General features: G+C 46.2%; 1 protein-coding gene across 1 annotated transcript in view; it reads left to right on the forward strand.

Annotated features, from left to right (window-relative positions):
• The first annotated feature begins 457 nt into the window (after positions 1 to 457).
• Positions 458 to 21,905, forward strand: part of FAM20C (FAM20C golgi associated secretory pathway kinase) — a 56,596-nt gene continuing 35,148 nt past the window's right edge. Inside the window, exons 1-3 of the mRNA XM_021539735.3 lie at positions 458 to 1,019; positions 2,667 to 2,842; positions 11,281 to 11,359. Of these exons, the coding sequence (XP_021395410.1) occupies positions 496 to 1,019; positions 2,667 to 2,842; positions 11,281 to 11,359 (779 nt within the window). The 5' untranslated portion in view covers positions 458 to 495. The remainder of the gene's footprint in view (positions 1,020 to 2,666; positions 2,843 to 11,280; positions 11,360 to 21,905) is intronic.

Here is a 21,905-nt window from a genome sequence, read left to right on the forward strand (position 1 = left end):
TTTTTATTTTCCCCTTCCTCCTCCCCATATTTTTTTTTTACATTTTATTTAATCAGCGCCTGTGTCTGATGCCGGTTTCTCTCCGAGAGCCAGTTTTCCCTGTTTGTCGTGATCCCTGTAATAAAAAGAGGGAGAAATCGTGAACAGATGGCTTTCTATATTACCATGCCGCTGGCATTGTTTTCCTGTTGATTTTAAAGGCTCGGTCCGGAGCTCTTTTTTTTTTTTTTTTAATTTTTTTTTTCCCTTTTATTTTTTTTTCCCTCTCCCCTCCCAAGTTCTTGATGATACTGAGACATGAGGACCTATCGGGTTTAGCCTGTTTATTTCCCGGCGCCTATGGAGGTAACTTTATTGACTTGATCGCTCGCTTGCCGACCCGAGAGGAGCACGCCGGAGTCCCGGGGGGGGCCCGGCAGCCCCGCGCCCGCCCGGGCTCTGTCCGCCGCCTCCCCTCCCTCCCCCTCCCCCGCTAATTCATCAGCCGCCCCGGCCATGAAAATGCTCCTGGTCCGCAAGTTCCGGGTGCTGATCCTGATGGTGTTCCTCGTCGCCTGCACCATGCACATCATGATCGACCTGCTGCCGCGCCTGGAGCGCCGCGGCCCCGAGGGCCGGCCGGGCTGCTCCTGCCCGCCGCCCGCCGCCGCGCCGCCCCGCGCCGCCGCGCCGCGCTGGCCCGGCAAGCACACGCTGCGGATCCTGCAGGACTTCAGCGCCGAGCCGGCCTCCAACCTCTCGTCGCAGTCGCGGGAGGCGGCGGAGCGGGCGGCGGGCGGCGGAGCGGGCGGCGGAGCGGGCGGCGGGGGCGCGGCGGCGGCGGCGGGGCGGGCGCGGCGCTTGATCGGCCCCGGGGCGCCGCGCCCGCCGCCCCCCGCCGGCAACGCCGCCCCGCTGGCCGCGCTCTTCCAGCACCCGCTGTACCGCGCCGCCCTGCCCCCGCTGGCCGACCGCGACCTCCTCTTCAATGTCAACAGCGACATCAGGTTCAACCCGCGGGCGGCCGAGCAGCCCGAGTGGTGAGTGGGACGGGGGGGTGGTGGGGATGTGGCGCGTCCCCCGGGTCGCTGCCCTTCGGAGGGGAACGAGGGCTTTGGGGTGGAAGGTTGAACGGAGCGTTTCGGGGTCACCGGGAAAAAGAGCAACCGTTCGCAGGCTCGCCCGGCCGTGTTCCTTCGGGAAATGAATGCCCCGAAATGCAGAATAAACACGGGAGTAGGGGAAGGCTGGAGCGCTGAGGCCAAGGGGTCGGTCTGCCCCATCTCCAGCTGCAGCCGAGGCTGATGCTGCCAGAACGGTGTGAGGAAGAGGGTGAGCTCACAGCGAGCCTTCCTCTCCAGCACCTTCCCAGAGCTGAAGGGGCTGAGCAGTGAGGCCAGACAGTAATACATTAACCCTTCTCAAAAGCAGGCTCTAGTGCCACAAAGGCATTCATCCTGGCAGGTATTTCCGCTTTCAGGATCTGATCTGTGCTACATTTTTCATCCTCAATTAATTCCCAGTGCCCTGCACCTCCGCTGCTCTCCAGCCTTCAAAGCAGTCAGTTGCCTCTGTGAATCGTATGCCCTGTTGGCTCCTAAGAAATGCTGAGAAATTCAATGACTGAAAAATCAAAAGGGTTGTCTAATACAACAGCACCCTCTTCCAAACACAGTGACATTGTAATGTTTAAACAGCTGCATTGTACCGTGCAAAAGCTCTGTCAAGCTGCAGAGCAGCCAGCATGATCTAAACCTTTAGAAAGAGAGGATAAATAATTCTGATTTCCACCCTATGAGCATGTGAATTGTCCAGGCCCGTTCCATCTAATAATCCTAACTGACTGTGAAGGGAAATAACCTGGAAAGTTTTGGGCTCTCTGAAAGAAGAAGGAAAAATAAAAAAAGTCACAAATGCCTGAACATCTGGAGATGACTGTAAACACAGAGAACTCTGGATCAAAGATATGGGTTAGTCTGTTCAGTAGGCGAAGAGTGAAATCAACACTGATATTCACAGTGCAGCTGCCTGTTGTACATATTTTCCTTAGTGGCTGCAGCCAAGGTTCACAGAACTAAAGTGAAATTCAGAAGGTAGTGATCATTTTAAATAATTCTTTGCTGTGGTAGGTTCCTACTGCTCGGGAAGGGGTACGACCAGCCAATTCCTCTGACTGCCACTTCAGAGTGATGCAGTTTCTCTCATTCTCCCTCTTTAAGGAGGAGGAGGGACTGGGCACCACAGCTCAGGTTCTGCTGCACTCTTGGTTTCCTGCCTCATGTCCCTGTTAAATAAAGGTTCAGGACAATGCTGTTATTTGAACCAGACTTGCAGAAGCTGTGTGCAGCATAATGGGACCTAAACACAAGTTAAAACTTGAGCTCTGTGTTTGTGCTATAGAAGGGCCTGTGCCAACGCTCAGTGATGCCCCTCTGAGTTTTGCTCCTGACTTTCATGGGTGATAAGTCAGGCAGGATGAGGGGAAGTGGGAATCCATCTCCCCCTGGCCCCAAGTGAGACAAGGCTCCTGGTGCAGGGAGGAACCTGGGACCTCTCTCCCTTCTGTAGCGCCTTGCCTCTCCAAGTTGTCACATTTTGAAGCCCTATTTCTTGATGTGTGCTACAAACTGTAACATTATTTCTTTCTCCTCAACTTTGGGTTTTTGTTGTATTGTTTTTGGTGGTAGGCAAAATGAAGATCATCATGAAGAATTTTTGCCAACTGGAGAAACCTCCATAGACTCCTACCCAAACTGGTTAAAATTCCACATTGGCATTAATCGGTATGAGCTGTATTCCAGGCATAATCCTGCAATTGAGGCTTTACTACAAGACCTTGTCTCCCAAAAGATAACCAGTGTTGGTATGTTTGGATATTTTTTTTTTTACCATTATTTGCTCTTTGTTCAGGATCTCACTGCTGTTTGAGTATTAATATTTTGCATGGCTTCTCTCCAGCATCCCTGCAACTTTGCTTTCCTACTTCCCTGCTCATTTTCCCTGCTAAACATAAAGAGATATTGCCAGCTCTGTATTACCTGAATAATTGCCAAGCCTCCCAGCAAGGCAAACCCCGTTCATGTCAGAGATCCTTTAGTCACAATCAGGCTGAAAGTGCCCTCTTCAGTTATTTAAAATAAATACTCTGACAAAAAAAAAAAAAGGATGGCAGAAAGCAGACAGCATCTTGCACGAGCTAGCTTTGTATCAGTGGCTGATTATTATTTCAAAGGCTGTGCCTGGCAGCCCTGCCTTGCCGAGGGAGGAGAGGCTGCCCTGCAGCCCTGCTGCGGCGGCAGCGCTGCGGCTGCAGGAGCTGCAGCTTCCCCAGGCATGGCAGGCAGCTGCGGGCAAGCCAGCCTCCTGCTGAGCACAGCTCTGCCTGTTCTGCCTGTAAATCCTCACCAGGGATGTGCCCATGTCAGCCTTTGGCTCTGGTTAAACAAGGTGACGCCGTGCGGGGCTTTTCTCCAGCCTTGTTTAATGGCAGCGTGTGTCTTCTTGAATTTAGCTGCGTAGCTGCACAGGGAAAGAAGTGGCACAACCTTAGATGAAAGCCCTGGGATACTAAACAAGTGCACACCCCGTGGTTTCCAAAGGTAGGGAGTTGCAGCACAGGCAGTGGTTTCCATCCACCGGGCAGAAAATGGAGTTACTTGTGCTGACCACAGAGTTGCAAAGTCCCTTTCAGAGGGATGAAATAGCAGGAGCTCTGTGAAAGTGCTGATGGTGTGTTGGCCCCGTGGGATGAGGTCAGCAGGTCTTTAACCCTGCAAGGCAGAAATTCCCCTGGCTTCAGCAGGAAATGGTCTGGGCAAGAATAGCTCAAGCAGCCCTAAGGTTTACATTTTCCATTGTGTGAATCACGGCGGAATAAAGGAGATCCTAGGTCATCAGGAGTGGGCTGATTTAGGTGGTTGGGATGGAGTAGGTGTAAAATGCAAGATGCCACAGGAGACCTTCAGCCCTGTGAATCTGGCTGTGTGTTGGCTGTGCTCAGTGCACTGCTCTGCTGGAGCAGCACTTTGAATAAAGCAGTTTGTGGTACCCAGGTGCCATCCCACATGTTGGATTCAAGGCTCCAGTGGACTTGTAGCTCAGGAAAGAGGACAAACATGGGTTTATTCATTAACCTGTGATGGGTTTTCTGACCCCAAAAGTCTGGACTGAGGTGACTCATTAAGGGGGGGTCATGTTTGCTAATCTAGCCCTGTGTTTTCCCTTCCCTAGCACAGAGGTGACACTGCAGGTAGCAGCAGACTGCCCATGCTCCTCTGGTGTGCACTGGAGGGTGACAAGGGCACTGTATGGACACAGCCTGGGAGATTTTGCCCCAGACACAGCCCTCACCTTTGCTGACCCCACCCCTCAATACCCACCAGTTTTTGGAATGTTAGTGGCACATGCAAATGGGGGTTGAGCCAGCACTTTGTAACACACGTGTGAAATTGCTCCTTGGGCACATGCACTGAGGAGGGACAGATGCAGTCTGTGGCCATCCCTGTCCCCACAGAGAGCAGCAGTGGCCAGGCTGTCCCCAGAGGGGCAGAGGTGACGCCCAACCAAGGTTTGCACAAAGTGCAGTGGCTGTAGCAGTTTGTACCACATGGCTGCTGAGTATTGATCTTTACTCACCTCCCCAGCAGTCCAGAGCTCAGCTGCACTGTCTGTGCAGGAGGAGAGTGTCTGCAGCAAACTCAGTAGTGCTCGAGCCATGAAGTCTGTCCCTTCTGCAGAGCAGGGGGATGGATGAGGTGGCTTAGGGACATAGAAGCTGGTGGGAAAAAAAAAGGAGGTACAAACAAAAAATAGTAGTTTAGTGTTCACTCTTCACTTGATCTTCTGGGCTTGGTGTTCACTTGTGCTTCTGGGCATGTGGCTTCACCTCTCTCTGCTTCAGCTGGCCTAGCAGCAAAGAATTATTATCATAAAAAATGGGAGTGAAATCCTGACCCTGGTGACGTCAGTGGAAGTTTTTGCCACTTACTTCCCTGGGGCCATGATTTCACCAAATGTGTCATACAGATGTATCATGGGGTTTCCATTAATTCTGATTTTGATGGAGCTTTCTGATCACGGGGGAAAGGGCCCTGGGACCACAGAGGAAGAATTATGGTTGCTATTAGCAATTCCCTTTGGGATTGCCTCTGTTAATGTTTGAACAAGGCTCTTAAGAGCATGGTAGGGCCTCTTATGCCTCTAACAAAAACACAGAGCCATGGTTTCTTGCAATCAATCAGGATAATTTCCATAAATTAAACCATGAGGTGTATTTGGTATTGTTGTTGGCCGCTATGGGAGCTGACAGGGAATGGTTCCTACACATAAATCCCAGTCTAAAATCAAGTATATGGAAATGGAAGGGAACTTTGGCCAATATAGAGATGCCAGGATCTGAATTTTGGTGTTAGCATACACTGCCTGACCCTCTGGGGATTCAGGAGCTTTTTCAGCTTGCAAAGAAAGAAAGAGTATATTGCTAAAACACTTTTAAAAATTATTTTTTGCACAATGCAACTTCTCTTATTTTATGTTGCAAATTCTTTGGATGTTTAAAAATGTGTGTTTTAAACTAATTCCTGCCAGTTTTCAGCTTTACTGCAAAGCAGCAGAGGGATTCAAAAGCATGTAAGCTGATTAATAAAGGGTAATATAATTGACCAAAGGACATTTATAGGGCTGTTACATTCTTTGCATATTCCTGCTTATCTTCTAATTAGCCTTGCTTTTTTTTCCTTATGGTCATTTTTTACTAGGTTTTTTTTTTTTTTTTTTCTTTTTAAGACAGCTGGAAAGATGTCAAGTTAGGAGTATAAAATAAATTGAAACCTTGATAATGTCTGGTCTTAAGGCTCCTTTTAGCAAGCAGGACAATTAAATATACAGGGTTACTTGCATTAGGCGAAATGGGATATGGCTTTATCCAGTTTCTTCCCAGTGTTCAGATTTACTTTGGCTCTAATAGAATTAGGTGATTTGCCTGATACCCACAGTAATTAGATCCAAACTGCAGCAAAGCAGTATTCTTGGCCAGACTGTGATTTCTCTCCTCACCCTGCATGATTTATGGGTGAGAGTGGGGACCAGACTGATCCCCCACATCTGCTAGAGCCACTCACACGACTCTGTCATGTGCAGATGTATTTTAAAATGAAAACGGTGACAGAAGCAACTCCCAAGAGCAGGGAGCACCAAGGTGACATTTTCTTGATGTTAAAGTTTAAATGGAACAAACGCATGGATGGGAAGGAGCATCCCATGCAGCTCCCACAGTGACACCTAGAGCTGGCCTGGGAAAGGACAGGGTTACCCAGCTCAGGATGCTTCTGTGCCCCACACATATATATATATATATACACATATTTCCTATTAATTTTGTTCAGCATAAAGGGATAGCTCTTAATTTGATTTAACTCACTGAAAATTTCCTCTTGCCATAAATAGGAGCCTAGAGAGAATTGTTTTTCCACTGAGCACTGAAGCCTGGCTTTCAGAAGCACATGCACAGGCAATTGCACATTTCCTTTGCCTTTCATAGCTGCTTATTGCATGCATAAATAACCATAGTTAGCTGTTTTCTTGCATATTTACAAGATGTCTGTGCATAATTGTGGCAGCACTATCAGCAGTTTAGTGCCAGCTCTGGCATGGTGCATTGGAGGGGCACTGTGGGCTTGGGCTGGCTGTCCAGAGGAGATTCCCTGTAAGCAGAATAGACTTTGCAATTCCTCTGAGGAGCTGGAATTTATTTTTTGATTCTTTAAGTTCTCTGGCTGTGAAGAGAACTGACTACCTGACTGAGGTAATTTGTGAATCTGTGATGCCTTCAGTTTGTACAGGCAGTAATTAGAAAGCAAGTGTGTGAGATTACTCACACTGGGAATAAAAGCTGCAATTACCTGAGGTGGACTCTGCTTGGAGGCATGGAAAGAAAAGAGAAAAGAGAAAGACAAGACTCTAAATATTGAACATAAATTCTGGCTCTAAAGAAAATTGTGAACATTTCATCCAAAGGAAAGGAAGAAGTGCTTTTGAGAACTTGTGGAAAACAATGAAATGTAGCATCTTTGATTTACTGTGTAAGGAAACAATGGATCTGCCAAGAGTCAACAGATTGATTTAATGTACAATTCCAGATGAAAGGAGGGGACTTAAAATGCACAGCAAAACCTTAGAATAATTTCACAGATCTCTTCCCCTTCAGAAATCTTTTACTTTCTTGACTAAAAGTCCTTTAAAAACCAAGTTAGCAAAATTGTCTGAACAAGGACAAACAAAGAGATGATGAGGGCTTGAATTTATTTTAAAACATGTTCTTTACAGCTTTTACAGGCTACAGGTCTCCAGCCTGGGGCAGAGCATTACTTGTTAAAGCCAATCCTGTTTATGTTAGATTTGAGCTTGATCTATAAATAGGAATCCAAAATGGATTTGAGCATTCTCTGTTTCAGATGTTAACTGCATTCCAGGCTGTGACTGTATCTCACTGCTCGGGCATTAGCTCTGCATAATTAAATACATTTTAAAATGTTTGTTGGATGCTGACCAAAAGAATCAGGAAAAGTTCAGAGATCCTGTTGGGACTCTCTCTCTCCATCAGAAAACCATATGATGGCAGGATCTGGTCTGCCATGGAGCAAGGCAGAGCAGCTGGACAGGCAGAGCAGTTGGAATTACAAATCCCTTTGGGTCAAATCCCTCTGGGCAGCATTGTCAGCAGCAGACTGCCAGGACCCCTGCAGCATACAGCTTGAAAAGATGCCTGAGAGGTGACAGCTGGGACACCTTTTGTGTTGGGTGGGGTCTGTGGCTCAGGGAGGGAATCCAGGACTTGTGTTGGTGAGGTGACAAGGTGGGGAAGTCAGACGTGGTAGCTGGCCATGGCAGTGGGCTCAGGGATGTAAATGGAGCTGGGATTTTTGCAACCTTGATCCAAAGTCTGTCAGAGAAAACAGAAGGAATCCCACCAATTTCACTAATCTTTGGACAAGACTCTAATCCCAAACATTCAAGCAAAAAGATATCTCAGGGAATTTTTTCAAAGCCTCCTGAAGTTAGGAAGATTTCTGATCACACCCTAGAGCCCTTACACTGGGTTAACAGGAAAGGTTAATGCTTCTTTCCATTTCCTTCTGCTTTGGAGGGAAAAGAGAGGCTTTGAATTGCCTGAAGATGAAAAGTAATGATGGCACTGGGATTTGTTTTTAGCAGTGTGCCAGTACATCCAGGAGCTGTGTGAGACTTGATTTGAAGTACCTGCTGTGAGCTAGCAGGTTTATAAAGCCTTTACAGAGCTGTTTGTGACCTATGGTGTTACAGTATATTAAAATACTTCAAAAAAATAAAAGGTGAATTTAGAGTGTGACTGGTGGTTCCTTTGGAGTCAGCACAGCCTTGTGTTGCAAGGATTTTGTAAAAATCCCCAAACCTGCTGATCACAGATTGACAGATTGCAGTGGTGAAGCATCCTCTACTCCCTGGAAAATGGGATGTGCTGCTCCTGGGTGTTGTGCATTCTTCAGGAATGGGCCTATGGGCAGCAGATAAAGGCATGAGGATGTTTCCAGGTGAGAAAAAGATGTTTGTTTGGGACAAACAAGATGACAGGCCACAGTGGCTAGAGGGACATGTTTAACTGAGGCTGGGCAGGAAAGGGAGGAGCACAGCTCAGAAAAGGAGAGTGTGCAGATGTGATGCTAGGTTAGGACAGGGGAAGTGATCTGACTTAGAGGGGATAATCTCCAGGTGAAATCTGCTCTTCTCTGGCATTGCCACTCCCAAAATTTGGGCATCCTGGACTGCTCCAAGGCTGCTTAGTTTGCAGGTAAAGCAAGGTTCTTGTCGAGCTCAAAGGAGCAGTCCAAGCTCAGGTGTTCCCCCTCTGCAGGGATTACAATGCCAGGCTCTATCCATGGGTATATATCCATGGGTGTGGAGGGTGGCCTTGCCTCACCCCAGCCTGGCCAGCACATCTGTGCCACTGGAAGAGCAGACAAAGTGGGCAGAGCTGCACGAGGAGAGGTCAAGGTGGAGCTCTGGCATTGGGTTTTCCATGCTCCATGTGGCTTCCACCCTGCCCTGCCCGAAAGCACAATGGGGCACAATTCCCACCCGTGTCCCCCTCTGGTTTCAGAGTTCCAAAGCTTGCTCCCAGCAGCAGTGGGAGCAGCAAAACTTGTCTTGGGGTCAGGCTACGGATGCAACCAATGAAGGGAATACAATAAGATAGATCTAAATAGTCGAGGGAGATGCTTTTGTCTTACTTCAGCTCAGTTCCTTCTGACAGGAAACCAGGCTTTTGTGCCTCATGGAAGAACTATTCTGAATTGTTAATCTTCTTCATACATTTCCCTGCTTGGTGATGACATCCTCGCTGTTGAGTTTGGCTGCTAACAAAATCATTATCTGTCGAGTGGCTTTAATTAGCTGAGAAACCAGTCCTCTTAGTATCTGAAGCTCTGTGCCTAGAGAAGGGTGTGCTAAAACTTACTTTTTTTCCTTCTTTGCATTGCTCTGATGGCAGGGGTGTTAGACTGGTGGGTCTCTAAGGTCCCTTCCAACCCAGACCATGCTGTGATTCTTTGAAATGCCAGGCCTGTGGTGGTGGGGAATGCCCTGTGTGTGTCCCTGGGGCAGGGGGCAGGGGCAGCTCCAGCTGCCCACACTAACCAGGGCTGCTTCAGAGTGCACAGATGGCACCACAGGCAGGGTTTGCTCTGGAAAGTTTCTGCTGCTCATTGTCCTCAGGCTCTGAGCTGGGCATGAAGGAGCCTTGTGCTCCTCCTACCCTCAGGTGCAGATCAACTGGCCCGTCCTGCACAGGGGAGGGAGTTTAATCCAGGAAATCCTTCTGCTTCTGCTTTACCTGGTCAGTGCAAATTGCTTAATGCCCTTTAATTTCTAATTATTTATTTGTTCCTTTGGGATAAAGCGGAAAAGCAAGAAAAGGCTGGGATCAGCAAAACAGCAGGACAGGAGGGATTTTGCTCTAGGAGAAATGTAATTACACTGACTAGATTTGCATAGCATTTTGTTGCAAAAATATAGGTTACAAGTGCTGAAAGAGAGCTGATGACCTATTAGTGATAAGGCACAGAGATGAGTAATTAAAAAGATATGCAGCTAATGGCATTGATTAGAGAAAAAACATGTACAAGCTGTATAGGTGGAACAAGGGCAACTCTCAGCCAGAATTTACAGAGCAAGATAACTTGACATTTATGTAGTTCTCCAGTTGACATGGCTTTTGTCAGAGCTGCAAAGAAAGGGATTGATTATCTGATGATTCCTAGAAAGGATCTTTAAAAGACTGACTCATCCACACAGCCCTGCTGGCCTTCCCAACACAGAGGTGCATTTAGGAGTCAGGCTATAGGTCATTTATTTATTAGGCAGCTTGTGATTGAGGCAGCAGAAAAGCAGCTGTTTTCTGAAGTATATGTTTATCTTTTCTAAGTGGCCTTATCATCAAGTAAAACACATTTTTATGAATTCTTATATATATATTTTTTAAATTCTAATTTTTATAAATACTGTAATCTGGCTGTTACTGTGACGTTGTCCAAGTTTTTCAGAATGGTATGAATGAGTATCAAATTCCCATTAGCTCCCAGCTGAGAGATGAGCAAAGTCACTGTCCTTGTCACCTTCACTGTCCCCTAGTGCCCTCCAAGCCAGGCCAGGCTGCTCTGCACAGCTCTGCTCTCATGCATGAACCACCTTGGGATCCCTGGAAGGTGATGGCTGGGCTTGGCTACATATCCATTGTGCACAGAGCAGAGGAATTTACATATCTCTGCTGCTCAGGAATAGTTATTAAATCACAGCAGAGATCAGAGATTGCTACAGTATCTGCTCATACTTTTAATTAAGCAGCTGTCTGCTGTGCACGGGGCTGTACATCCCAGCTGCAGCTGTCTGTGGAAGCACCCCATGTCCTTTCCCAGTGTGAGTCCCTTGTTAAAAGCGACTCCAAAAGCAAGAGATGGGGAAAACAAGACTCCAATGGTCTGCTCCTCTAGGTACTGTTCATCTGGGGTGCTTATGGAGCCCAAGGTGGTCAGAAAAAGGCAAAAAATTGTCAGGAAATACAATCCATGTTTAGCCCTGGTCAGCACTCAAAGCCCTTCCCTGCACTCTGCTGAATAATCTGTTGTCCAGCTGGGATGACCCTGATCACTCTGATACCACAGTGCTGAACTGATACAGAGAAAAACAGACATGATTTGGTTTCAAGGAAACTAAAGTGTCAGTAGATCCACATGTCTCATTTTAAAGCTGTTTTGTGTTTTTCCCCCACAGCAATGAAATCAGGAGGCACCCAGCTGAAGCTGATCATGACATTCCAGAACTATGGACAAGCACTGTTTAAACCAATGAAGTAAGTAAAAAAAGTCTGTGATTTAAAGTGGAATTGTGGTGGAGTAGGCATTTTCTCAGCTGTTAAAAGTTTGCTGTAGGATCTCCCAAGGTTAATGTGTCTGGTCCCTGAGCCTTGCTGCTGAGCCTGGAGCTTCAGGGTCTGTTGATCCCTTGTCCTGCTAGACTGGTCTTTGAAAGAGATGCTGAGGAAGCTTCAGAGACATTACAGTCTTCTCAGGAATGTTATTCACTCTGATCTCTGTGAAATGTCCCATCATAAATACAGAGTGTTTTTAGCATTTGTATCTTATGTAAACTTATTGCACAGGTCTGAGCTTTATCTAGTGTCAGTGCTCCTCTGGAGCATGGCCAGACAAGAGAGATGATTCAGAACAGCTTTGGGAAGAGCTAAAGAGTATTTGTCTGATAAATTAGAATTAAATCAGTTGATTTATTGTTGTTTGTATTAAAGAGTTGTATTAGTCATTTCACTGGGTCTATGCCGAGTCTGTGAAAATGAGTTTATCCAAGAGTGGTACTGCAAGGTAATGACTCTGGAGAGAAAGGGGAGGACCAAGGTTATGCAGCCTTGATTTGTGCCTGCCTGGATCCCACTGAGATGAGAGAAGTTATTCAGATACAAAACAGACTCCTGAATCCTGATGTGTATGTTTGTGTTGTAAGAAGGAAAATGACTCTGTGCTCGTTGTAGAGGGTTAGCAAAGACACTCAGGGCTGCAAAATGTTTAATGGAGCTATTCAGTGTCAAGGGTACCACTGGAATCATAAATTATTTTCCTTATTTGGTTCCCACTGTAGAGAAGTTCAGTTTATCTTCTCTAAGATGACCCACAGAAGACTCAGGTAGTGAGAATGGGAGGTTTGGAATGTGTTGGCACTCTCTCAGAGCTGTAGTGGGGAGCACAGCTCAAGGGGGAACTGCTGGTTGGAGACTGAGAGATTCCCTGCCCCATGACAGATTTTGCTGTAGATTAACTTCAGACAAGTACAGATTTGACTTGCTTTTATTTGACTGCCAGAAGGGTCAAAAAATTGGTCTGACCTTCATTCCACTGAAGTTTAAGCAGGAACTCTCCCTATGTGCCTCTATCCTGAGAATCACAAGAGAATCCTGTGAACTTCCAGAGAGCACAAGGCATTTCTGCAAAGGCCAAATGCCTCTGTGTCATCTCCCAAATTGCACACAAATCTCTCCACATTTCTAGTGGATTGCTGGCTGCCTGGGAGAGGCTGGAGGAAGCACAGATAATGCTGGCAACCCAGAGGGAAGGTGGTACCAGAGAGATCTGCTCCAGCACCTGCCCTTCCTCTCCCTGTGCCCTCCCTGAGGGTTTAGATCACCAGTGCATGAGCCCATCCCCTGTATCTGCAGGTTTCATGCATACACACACAATTCCTAATCATGTCTTGTCCCACATGCAAAATCAAGAGCCAGAGGATTCAGGCTGCTTTGAGTATTTGGCAGAGTTGTGGTTGCACTGCTGGCTTTTCACACTGTGTGTGATTTGCTCCTTCTTCATCTCCTCAGATGCAGATAATCTCAGTCTTTATCATTGCTATGACATTGTAATTCTGGCAGTGCTAATGAGGTCAAATCAAAATACTGTACCATGCACAGCCTCAGTAAGGTGATGGATGACAACAGAGGTGTAGCCACGTTCCTGTGTAGAAGCAATTACTACCACCCACTAGAACAATAACAGAAAATGATGATGTCTTAATCATTCTCTTGGCTTGATTTGAGGGGCAGCAACACCCTCTTTTCTCACTGCTCTTTGCACTGCATAAACCTCTGGAAGAAGCATCCAGCAGCTGCTTTTCCAGGCAGCACCTTCCAGGAGCAGCACTGCTGCAATTGTGCTGATTGTGGCTGAACACATTAGTGATTTGGAATAAGGGTATTTGCAAACATTTGTCTTCACTCTGATAACAGGGAACAAGCAGCCAGATGCTCAGCTAGCATAAATCTACCTAGCTCCTTTGGCATCTGGTCCCACTGGCCTCTTTCTCCACCTTATGGACTGTGGTTGATGAAGTTCTTGGAAAGGTTTGCAGCATCATTTCTTTATACAGAAATAAGCAGACTAGAATGAAATTTAAAATAATAAGATAAAAAAACAGGCTTTAAATCTATGAGACTTATGGTTATAGGATCTTTTTAAGGTCCTTGACAGCTTCCATGATGTTTCTTGTGCTTCCCCTTTTCCATAGGGTACCCTTTTTATCCAGGTCTCACAAAGCTGGATGTTCCTTAGCTGGACAGGAGGCTGTAGGTAGCTCAGAGACATTTCTGCTCATCAGAGCTGGAAGACAATTTTTTTCTAAGTAGTTTAGAGCCATAAAATGTCATCCTGGTGACTACTTCTGAGATGAGCTCATTGAAGGAAGCTCTTGGTGGGTACTCAGGTTGTCTCCACCTGGTGCATCCTACATGTTTCACTTGTTTCTGTGTTACCAGCTCCTTGGCTTTTCAAAGCAGCAGATATTGCACTTTTTTTTTTTTCCTCATGACTTGATGATCCTCTTGAGACAAACAACCTCCTTCATGAGCCCCAGGTAACACAACTGTTACATAGGGCTGAGTGTAGGATTTCAAGCCTGATCCCAAGGAATATTGATAATCCAGAGTTTCCCATCCTGTCTGAGATCTCAAATACTGAAAGCTGCATGGTGTGAGGTACATGGAGGGTATTATGTAGACATGAGGCCAGTCCCAGGCTCTGCTTGGATTTGATTCACTGGAATTGCCTGGAAAGCTGTTTTTTGCCACAAAAAGTTGTACTCAGTGTCTTCCTAAGTGAATTAATACCTGTTTGAGTGGGATTGCAGCAGATAGCAGAGATCATGCCAGCCCTTCCCTGGCACAGCTGGGCATTTGCTCATGGGAGGGGAGTTCTCCAGACCTTTGGCAGGGAAGCCACAGCAAAATGTGCTCCCTGGAAAACTGCTGAACACACTGCAGAACTCCTCTGACTGCCCCTGCCCTTTCCCATCCTCCCAATTCCACACTTAATTTATCCAGGGAGCAAGCCAGCTCCGGAAAAGCCCAGGCAGAATTTGGAAATGGGGAAATGAGAATCAGCCTTTGGCATCTTTTGTGCTCTGTGTTTGACATTAACTGACAGCTCTTCATCTGGTCACTGATTCAGGCTAGTGGGGCAAATGAGAGAAGTGTAGCAGTCAGGGAAATGTGGTAGCAGTAAATAAAGCCTGATCAGCTGCAATTATTTTATTTATCCATGGCTCTGCATCTTCATTTCTGAAATAATTGCCCATAAAGTATTGCAGAAGAAGCCAAATCTATTTATAAATCCTATGGCCCAGTAATAATAATTCCAAATGCATGATAGAAAAAGCACGTATTTGCTAAAACTCCAGGGAAGATTTAATGTATTTGCAATGTATTTTACAGTTAATGTGTACTTTTATTTAGCTCATAACAGTTCAATCATACAAAATTATTACCATATGGGACAGCAAAAAAATAGCAACCTCCCCTCCTCCCATGATTAGTGTATCTAACTGTACTAGTACTGTACATGCTACATAATAAAATTTATTTACACGACTGCTGATATCTGCAGTTGCAGCTTTCTGTGTGACTTATCAGGTAGGGATGGGTAGAGCCATAAATGTCAAAAGAGTTTTGGCTCACTTGTCCAAAAGGAGCATTTGTAGCTTTGTAGTTTTATTTGGTTCCCCTTTGTTTCTGCTGGCTCGTGGAGTTAAATAGCTGGCTCAGCCACAAAACCAACACGCTATTTTTTTCCTCCCAAGGCTTTATTCTTGAAGAGGGAAATTCTGCTCCAGCAGAGCCAGCATTAGGATTCCTATTGCACACACTGGTGCCAGGATTTTGAGAGAGGTTTTTACAGTTCCTTATGGAAAAGCCAAATAGGATCAGATAGAAAATTATACCTTGTTATTGGAGTTGTGAGAAAAGTGTCCTGTGGTCTGTGTTTAGGAACGACATCTCTCATTCCCATTTTTATAGACTGCATTGTACAGATGTGTGCAAGGGGTATTCATTATAAAATCTTTGAGGCTTATTTGTTCCATTCAAAGAAACACTACTGTATCTAGTGAACTCAGTTTTGACTGAACACATAAAAGCCAGTTCTGCTCCAACTTTAGATTTTACTTGATATTTTTAACATCTTCTTTCTTTTCTTCTGATTTTACAAGTCACAGTACAGGATTAGAAAGAACCACATGACTGTTTCTTCCAACAGATGAAGTTTGCAGTTAAGTCTTTAATAAAGTAGAGCCAATTAGTCTCAGGGGGATAGCAGGCCAGAAGAGGATTTTGGGGTTGTGAAATCCAGTCCCCTTGAATCATGAACATTAATTAACTGATCAAACACTGCTGACTGTGTTATTTTTAACTCTGACTCTCGCTGTCCCTCCTGAAACTTGCTGCTGTGGAAATAATGCTGCCCATGGGAGCATCTTCATCTTCCTTCAGAGCCCTGACCCATCCCAGTGCCAAACACAAAACTGGCTGGCAGTCACAGTCTGGGGTAAACTGCTTCTCTACTGGAACAAGCACACTCACCTTTCTGTGATGTTCCTGTAGCTATCTGTGGCTCAAAGACACAGCAGCTGTTAACTGGGCTGAGATCAAGCAGCCAAGGTCATCGAAAAGCTAATTCTGTCCCTCAGGGATGTGGTGTGACACCTGGGCTTGTGGTTTAGTGGTCAACACCATGTGCTGGGTCTTGAGTTGGGAGTTGGGCATGGCAGTGCTGTGTTAGAGGTTGGACTCAGTGATCCTAGGGGTCCTCCCCAATTTAAATGAGTATATGATTCTGTGATTTTTGTTTCAATGGACAAATCACAGCTTTTCACTGACTTTTAGATGTCATAGTGACAAAGGATTAGCAACATTCTTCAAATTTCTCTTTGATTTGCTTTTAGGACTGTTCAACAAATAATGCATCCTTTGGTAGGGATATTAAATAGTCCAAACAATGCCCGTAACACAAACAACTGCTAATGGCTTTCACTTCCCGCAGGTCTGTTCCCTTTCTGAAGCTGGGGCTGTTGTACCTGGGAAGTGCAGCCTCCAGGCTTGATTATCATATCAATTAGGGTGGTGTAATCCTCCTGCACTGGTGGCACTGCTTCCAAGCCAGAGGAGTTGAAATGAACTCCAGGATGGAGGTTGCTGAAAGATTGCTTTCCTTATTGCATTGCATCTCATGCTGTTTTGAGGAAATACGTTTTGCCAACCTGTTACATGTGAGCTGGCAGGCATCCAGTATAAACATACTGTTATAAGTCAACACAGCAATTAAATCAAATTGCAATGTTTTCTCTGAGCAGCTAGAGAAGTGAGATGTGCATCCAGTAGCTGCTCTGCTAGGAGCCTTGCAGGATTAGCACTTTGGCACTCTGGAATGTGCTGTGTGAAACCCACTGATGGTCACTGGTCAAAGTACAGCCCAGCCACTGAGGTTTGTCCCTGGGCTATGCAGTGTTACTGTGCCAGTCACTGCTTCTGTGCAAGGTGGGTTACTGGAGAGCTAAAGTTGAATAAACTGGTTGGAGAGGTTGAAACTGGCAATCCCAGCATTCAGTTAATGTAGGAGTATTTTAAAACTGCAAGGAATGCTCTCGTTATATCACAAAGAGGAAGTGCTTTCATTGCTGCTGCAAGGAATAATCAGTAATCAGATATTCTATGGACCTCATCTATGAGATCTGGGGCTTTTTAAGGGCATTCAAATCCTTGCCAGCCAAATCCCTGCTGAAATGTTTACCTGAATGAGACTGATAGGCACATTTGATTGTACTTATATCAGGAATAAATCTGGAGTTAACTGGATGAATTATATCCTTTGATATTAAAAGTGCATGAGATCTGAATGAGATCCTAAATAAGGACAGCGGAGGATGCTGTGTAGTATTTTAGCTCTTTAACTTTTGGTATATTATGCATGAACTGTTTTTCTCTTCTATAACTAATCCTGTTCATCAGCTCAGACTTCTTCAGAATTTCAGTGCCAATTGTGTTTCAGGACTCAGCAGTGCCTCTGGTCCAAATCTCATTTATGCAGATTGGAAAATTTGTGGTGACTTCAAGGGGAGCTGGATCAGGATTGAGGCTGACTGATGGCCCTGGACAGCAGTGAAATCCAATCTCTGTCCACCACTGTGCTCTGCATTTCCTCTTGCCACAGCTCAGCAACTGCTGGTTGGAATATTGATCAATCCCATCCAGCTCAGGAGCAATTTGTTCTCAAATTCTGCAAACATGGTCACGGAATGACCCCCGAGTCAATGTCTGCAAGCCCAGGTAGCTCAAAGGTTGTCTGTTCAGATTAGGGTCTGCAGGGATCTGTGACAGCAGATTTCACCCTGCCAGCAGCCAGGAAAGGAAGATAAACCTCCTTCCCTCTCTGGCAGCAGCTCTGGTGTGCTGTCCCAAGATGAGCTGCCCTGGATTATCCCCTCCCGGAGCAGGGCAAGATCTGCTCGAAGCCAGGACTGGATAATGTGGGACCCAGTGGTGGGAGGGACCAGACCTCCTTCCAACAAACCAGGGCTGTTTTTGCTGGATATCACCATCTCCATGGGGTTCAGCTCCATCCCACTTCCCAGCACTGGGGAGCTGCCATCCACCACTCCTGATGAATTATCCCCAAAATCCTTCTCTCCTGACTTCCCCATGCCAACACCACAACCTCTGTCTGGGGCTTTTTGCACAGCTTTCCAGCCCTGCATTTTTCCTCAGCTCATTTGTTGGGCTGTTTTTGGCAGATGATAACAGGATGCTCAATGTCTATTTTTATTCTTGTCTTACACCAACAGAAATGGGCACAAGTACTTCCTGTACATGCCCCTTAACACTGTTTGAAGGGAGACCTGAGTCTGCAGTCACATTTTACAGTACAGAATTGTCCCTGCCTGATTAGCTGCCTTCTAGGTACTCAAAGAATCTTGCTAATTAGTCTTTGAGTACAAAGACATGCTGGTGTTTATTTTTTTCTTTAAAAGCCAGTTATTGCAGCATCTTTTCTTTTTTCTTTTTTTTTTTTTTTACATTACCACAGTATATTAGGAAAGAACCATCTTCAGTGTCTGATTTTAATCAAGCCACTTCTTCACTTTAATTTTCTGCATACCAAGAAGCACAGTCCTGTGGCTTTGTCTTTTAATCAGAGAGGCACTTTAGCTCCTCAGCTCCTTACTTCACACAGTTTACCATGTATCAATGGTGCAGAAAAGCAGAGGGCTGGCATGAAATACATAGTCTGTTATTTACTGCTGAGTAGCAGGGCTTGGCACACAGGGGACTGGTGGAGCACTGAGGTAAGATGTCCTAGTAAATCTAAGCAAAAAAAAAAAAAAAATGTGTCCACAATGTTTTCAGTGGGATATGCAGATACTGCTACCCTGAAACATTCCATGGGAATTCGTCTCTCTTTCTCTACAATTTATAATCCTTAAACTAGTCTCCAGAGGCTGAGATTCAGGGAGGGGAAAATGATTTGTGCAAGACTTGTGGTGTAAACCACAGGCTGAGGCTGTTTTCTCTCTGGAGCGACACACACGGCTTTGTCCTGAGGATGAGTTGCACCATCCTCACCTCGCCCTTTGGGAGGAGTTATTTTTGGATGTTTTATGGAGCTAAATTGCTCTTTCTCTGCCCCTGGTCTTTATCTCATGCAGAGATATCTCTGGGGATTGCCACTGCTTTGGAGGAGGCAGTTGGGGATTTGGCCACTTGTGCCAAGATTTGTTTGAAGTTTGTCAGCTCATTTAAGCCCTCAGCATTTCTGCAGGTTTGAGTTAGGGCTGCTGGCCTTCCAAAGGGGCAGGAGATGAGCAGCAGTGAAATGGATCTGATGAAACAGCAAGTGTAGGACTGAGTGTCCAGCTTCTCCAGACCAGTTGAGGCAGCACAGTTCCATGGGCAGTGGCAATAAAAATGGTGTGGCATTTAGGACAGACCCACAGCCTGGCTTGCAGGTCGAGACAGGAAGGGTTTGGCAAAGCTTAGGAGAGAGGGCACAGCACAAATCCAAATTACACCCTTGGCATGATGCTGTGGGTGACTCACTGCTGTAAATCAACAAAAAAGTGTGTTTCAAATAGCCATAATAACTGGTAATAACACAGATTTAGGACATGCTGAAAGTTCCTGAGTTTTCATTTTTTTTTCTTTACAGTGCCTAGTTCAATAATCTTAGTACTTTTCTTCTTAATTTATAATTTTTCACCCTGCTGTAGTGTTCTGCATATGGGTAAATAAAAGTGAGAAAGCCTGAAAGACTCATTTGCATGTGAAGAAGTAGCAGAAAGACTGAGTAAGTAGCATCTACAAACGTGTGGGAGCTGGAGAGTAGCAGGGGGACAGCAAAACTGTTGTAAATAGAAGCAGCTTAAAGTGCAGGATTATGTGCTATGGATAATAAAACACCCCAAGCCAGCACATAAGCCAGATACTGTTCTCAGCAGCAGCATCCAAGGGATCCTGTTAGCACTTCAAGGCCCTTTTGTAAACCTTGCTAATTGATAGTCCAAATGCTTCGTGCCAGGGTGTTCACCTGGCCAGAGGACACTTATGGCTGGCCATGGAGACCTGTAATAGCAGAAATATTGCACACAGGCCTCAGCTATACACAGGCTGTATATGGATTTTAAACTGCTTTAATTAGCTGGCAGCAAGCAGCAAAAGAAATGGAGGTGTTAAATAAATCTGTAGGTTTAATGGGAAATCTGGCAATAATTAGTATATTTTTCTTTGGTTTCCAGTATGACTGACTTGTATTTAGTTTGAGTCTATCTCATGATACACTAAAAGGGAATTTTGACCTAGTATATTTGTGTTTTCCTGTATTCTGTGCCTGTATGAATCACCATTCTAAGATAACCCAGCCAAAATTTTCAAACAAACCTCTTTTGCATCTGATTCTTTAGGGGGTTTATTAGGCAGAAAATCTGCTTCTCAGGGCATAAAACCCAGAGATTTTTCAGCCTTTCATGTTGCAAACCCAGGTTTTGTGTCAGGGCCCTGAGTGAACCCCAGCCAAGAGGAGGGAGAGCAGTGCTGTAGTTCTGAGCCAGCTCTGCCTTCTGGGCTGACAGTGGTGGACAACTGACAGCAAAATCCTGGTTTTCTCCATAGGATTGAAATGTGGGGCTAGGGGCTGTTGGCAGTAGAAGGATGGGGTGCAGCAAGAAGTGTTTGTGCCAGCCCTGGAAAAACTGGGGGACAGCAGCCGTCCCTTCAGCTTGACCCAGTGCCACCAGGAGAGCTGAGTCTGCTTTTCCCATTGCCTAATTTTCCTATTCCCAGATCCAGCTCCAATTTTTTTGCAGCCTCTCAGGTACAGGAGCTGGGTAACTGGGATTTTAGCCCAAACCTTGCTCTTCTATGCTCTGCCTGACCTACTTGTCACAGCCCGTGGGGAGCCATGGGGGTTTCTGCTCTGTTTGTGCTTCCCTTCCAAGAGTCAGGCTTTTGTGCCCAGTGCTATCACGGTGCCTTGAAGTTATCTTGGCCTACTCTGGGTATCTTGGGACAGAAGCTGGTTTTTCTGTGCTCCAGTAGCACCCAGGGTGCTGATGCTTGGCCTGGAGCGTGGCAAAGCTTTCCTGCGGCAGCGTGGAGGGCAGTGCCAGGGCGCTGCCAGCACAGCCAGGCCCTGCTCTGTTAGCAGTCAGGGAGAGGAGATGGATTCTGCAGCATTTCCAGGCCACCTATTCAAGTCCAGGTTCTTTTGGCACCCGTGGAATTGTCTGACAACTTGTGAGCGGGCAGCGTGCCACGCGAGCAGATGGGCTGGCTGTCCTGGCAGCCAAGAGCCTGGGCTGCTCAGCTGGCAGAGGGGAACGGCAGCTGAGCTCCACAAATGCCTGGCCCTCCTGAAGTTACCCTGGGAAAGCAGGCACAGGGGGTGTCTGGCATGGGCACGGGGTGTTTCTCAGCAGAGAGGATAGCCCCACATTCTGCCCTGGGCTCCTGCTACTCCATCACCGAGGACAAGGCAGTTTCTGAGATGTTTTCAGCCTGAGCTCCCCTCTGGGGACAGCTGGCACCTGCCGCCATCCTGTGTCCTCCAGAGACTCACCTTGAAGGCAACAACATAGCAATTATTTTTTTATTTTATTTTTTTACCTATTTCTGCTAGGTAGTTTCCTGTGAGAAGTGAATCCTGAGATAAAGGGATTAAAACATCCTCTCCGAGGCTTCAGAAATTGTCACAAGCACTTTCTCCAGGGAAGGCCTTAATGCTCGTCACCCTGAGGGGCAGCTCTCCTCACACAGGCATGCACTGCATGATGATTGACACATCATTAATTAGCTGGTATTAATTAACACCATAACCTGAAGGGATGGGGAAGGAATTCCTCGCAGGGCTGGATCCTGTCATTTCTTTGAACGCTGGAGTCCCCTGTTCTCCTGCATTCCCACACCCATCTGGCTTTGGGACTGAAGAAGCTCATAAAGGAGGCAGGACTAATGAACAGCCTTTTACAGGCCCCCATCAGCTGCCTTCATTTCCTGGCAGCCACAGTTCAAACAAGTTTTGCAG

This window comes from Lonchura striata, chromosome 16, assembly GCF_046129695.1.
Source record: "Lonchura striata isolate bLonStr1 chromosome 16, bLonStr1.mat, whole genome shotgun sequence".
In the NCBI taxonomy this organism is placed as follows: Eukaryota; Metazoa; Chordata; class Aves; order Passeriformes; family Estrildidae; genus Lonchura; species Lonchura striata.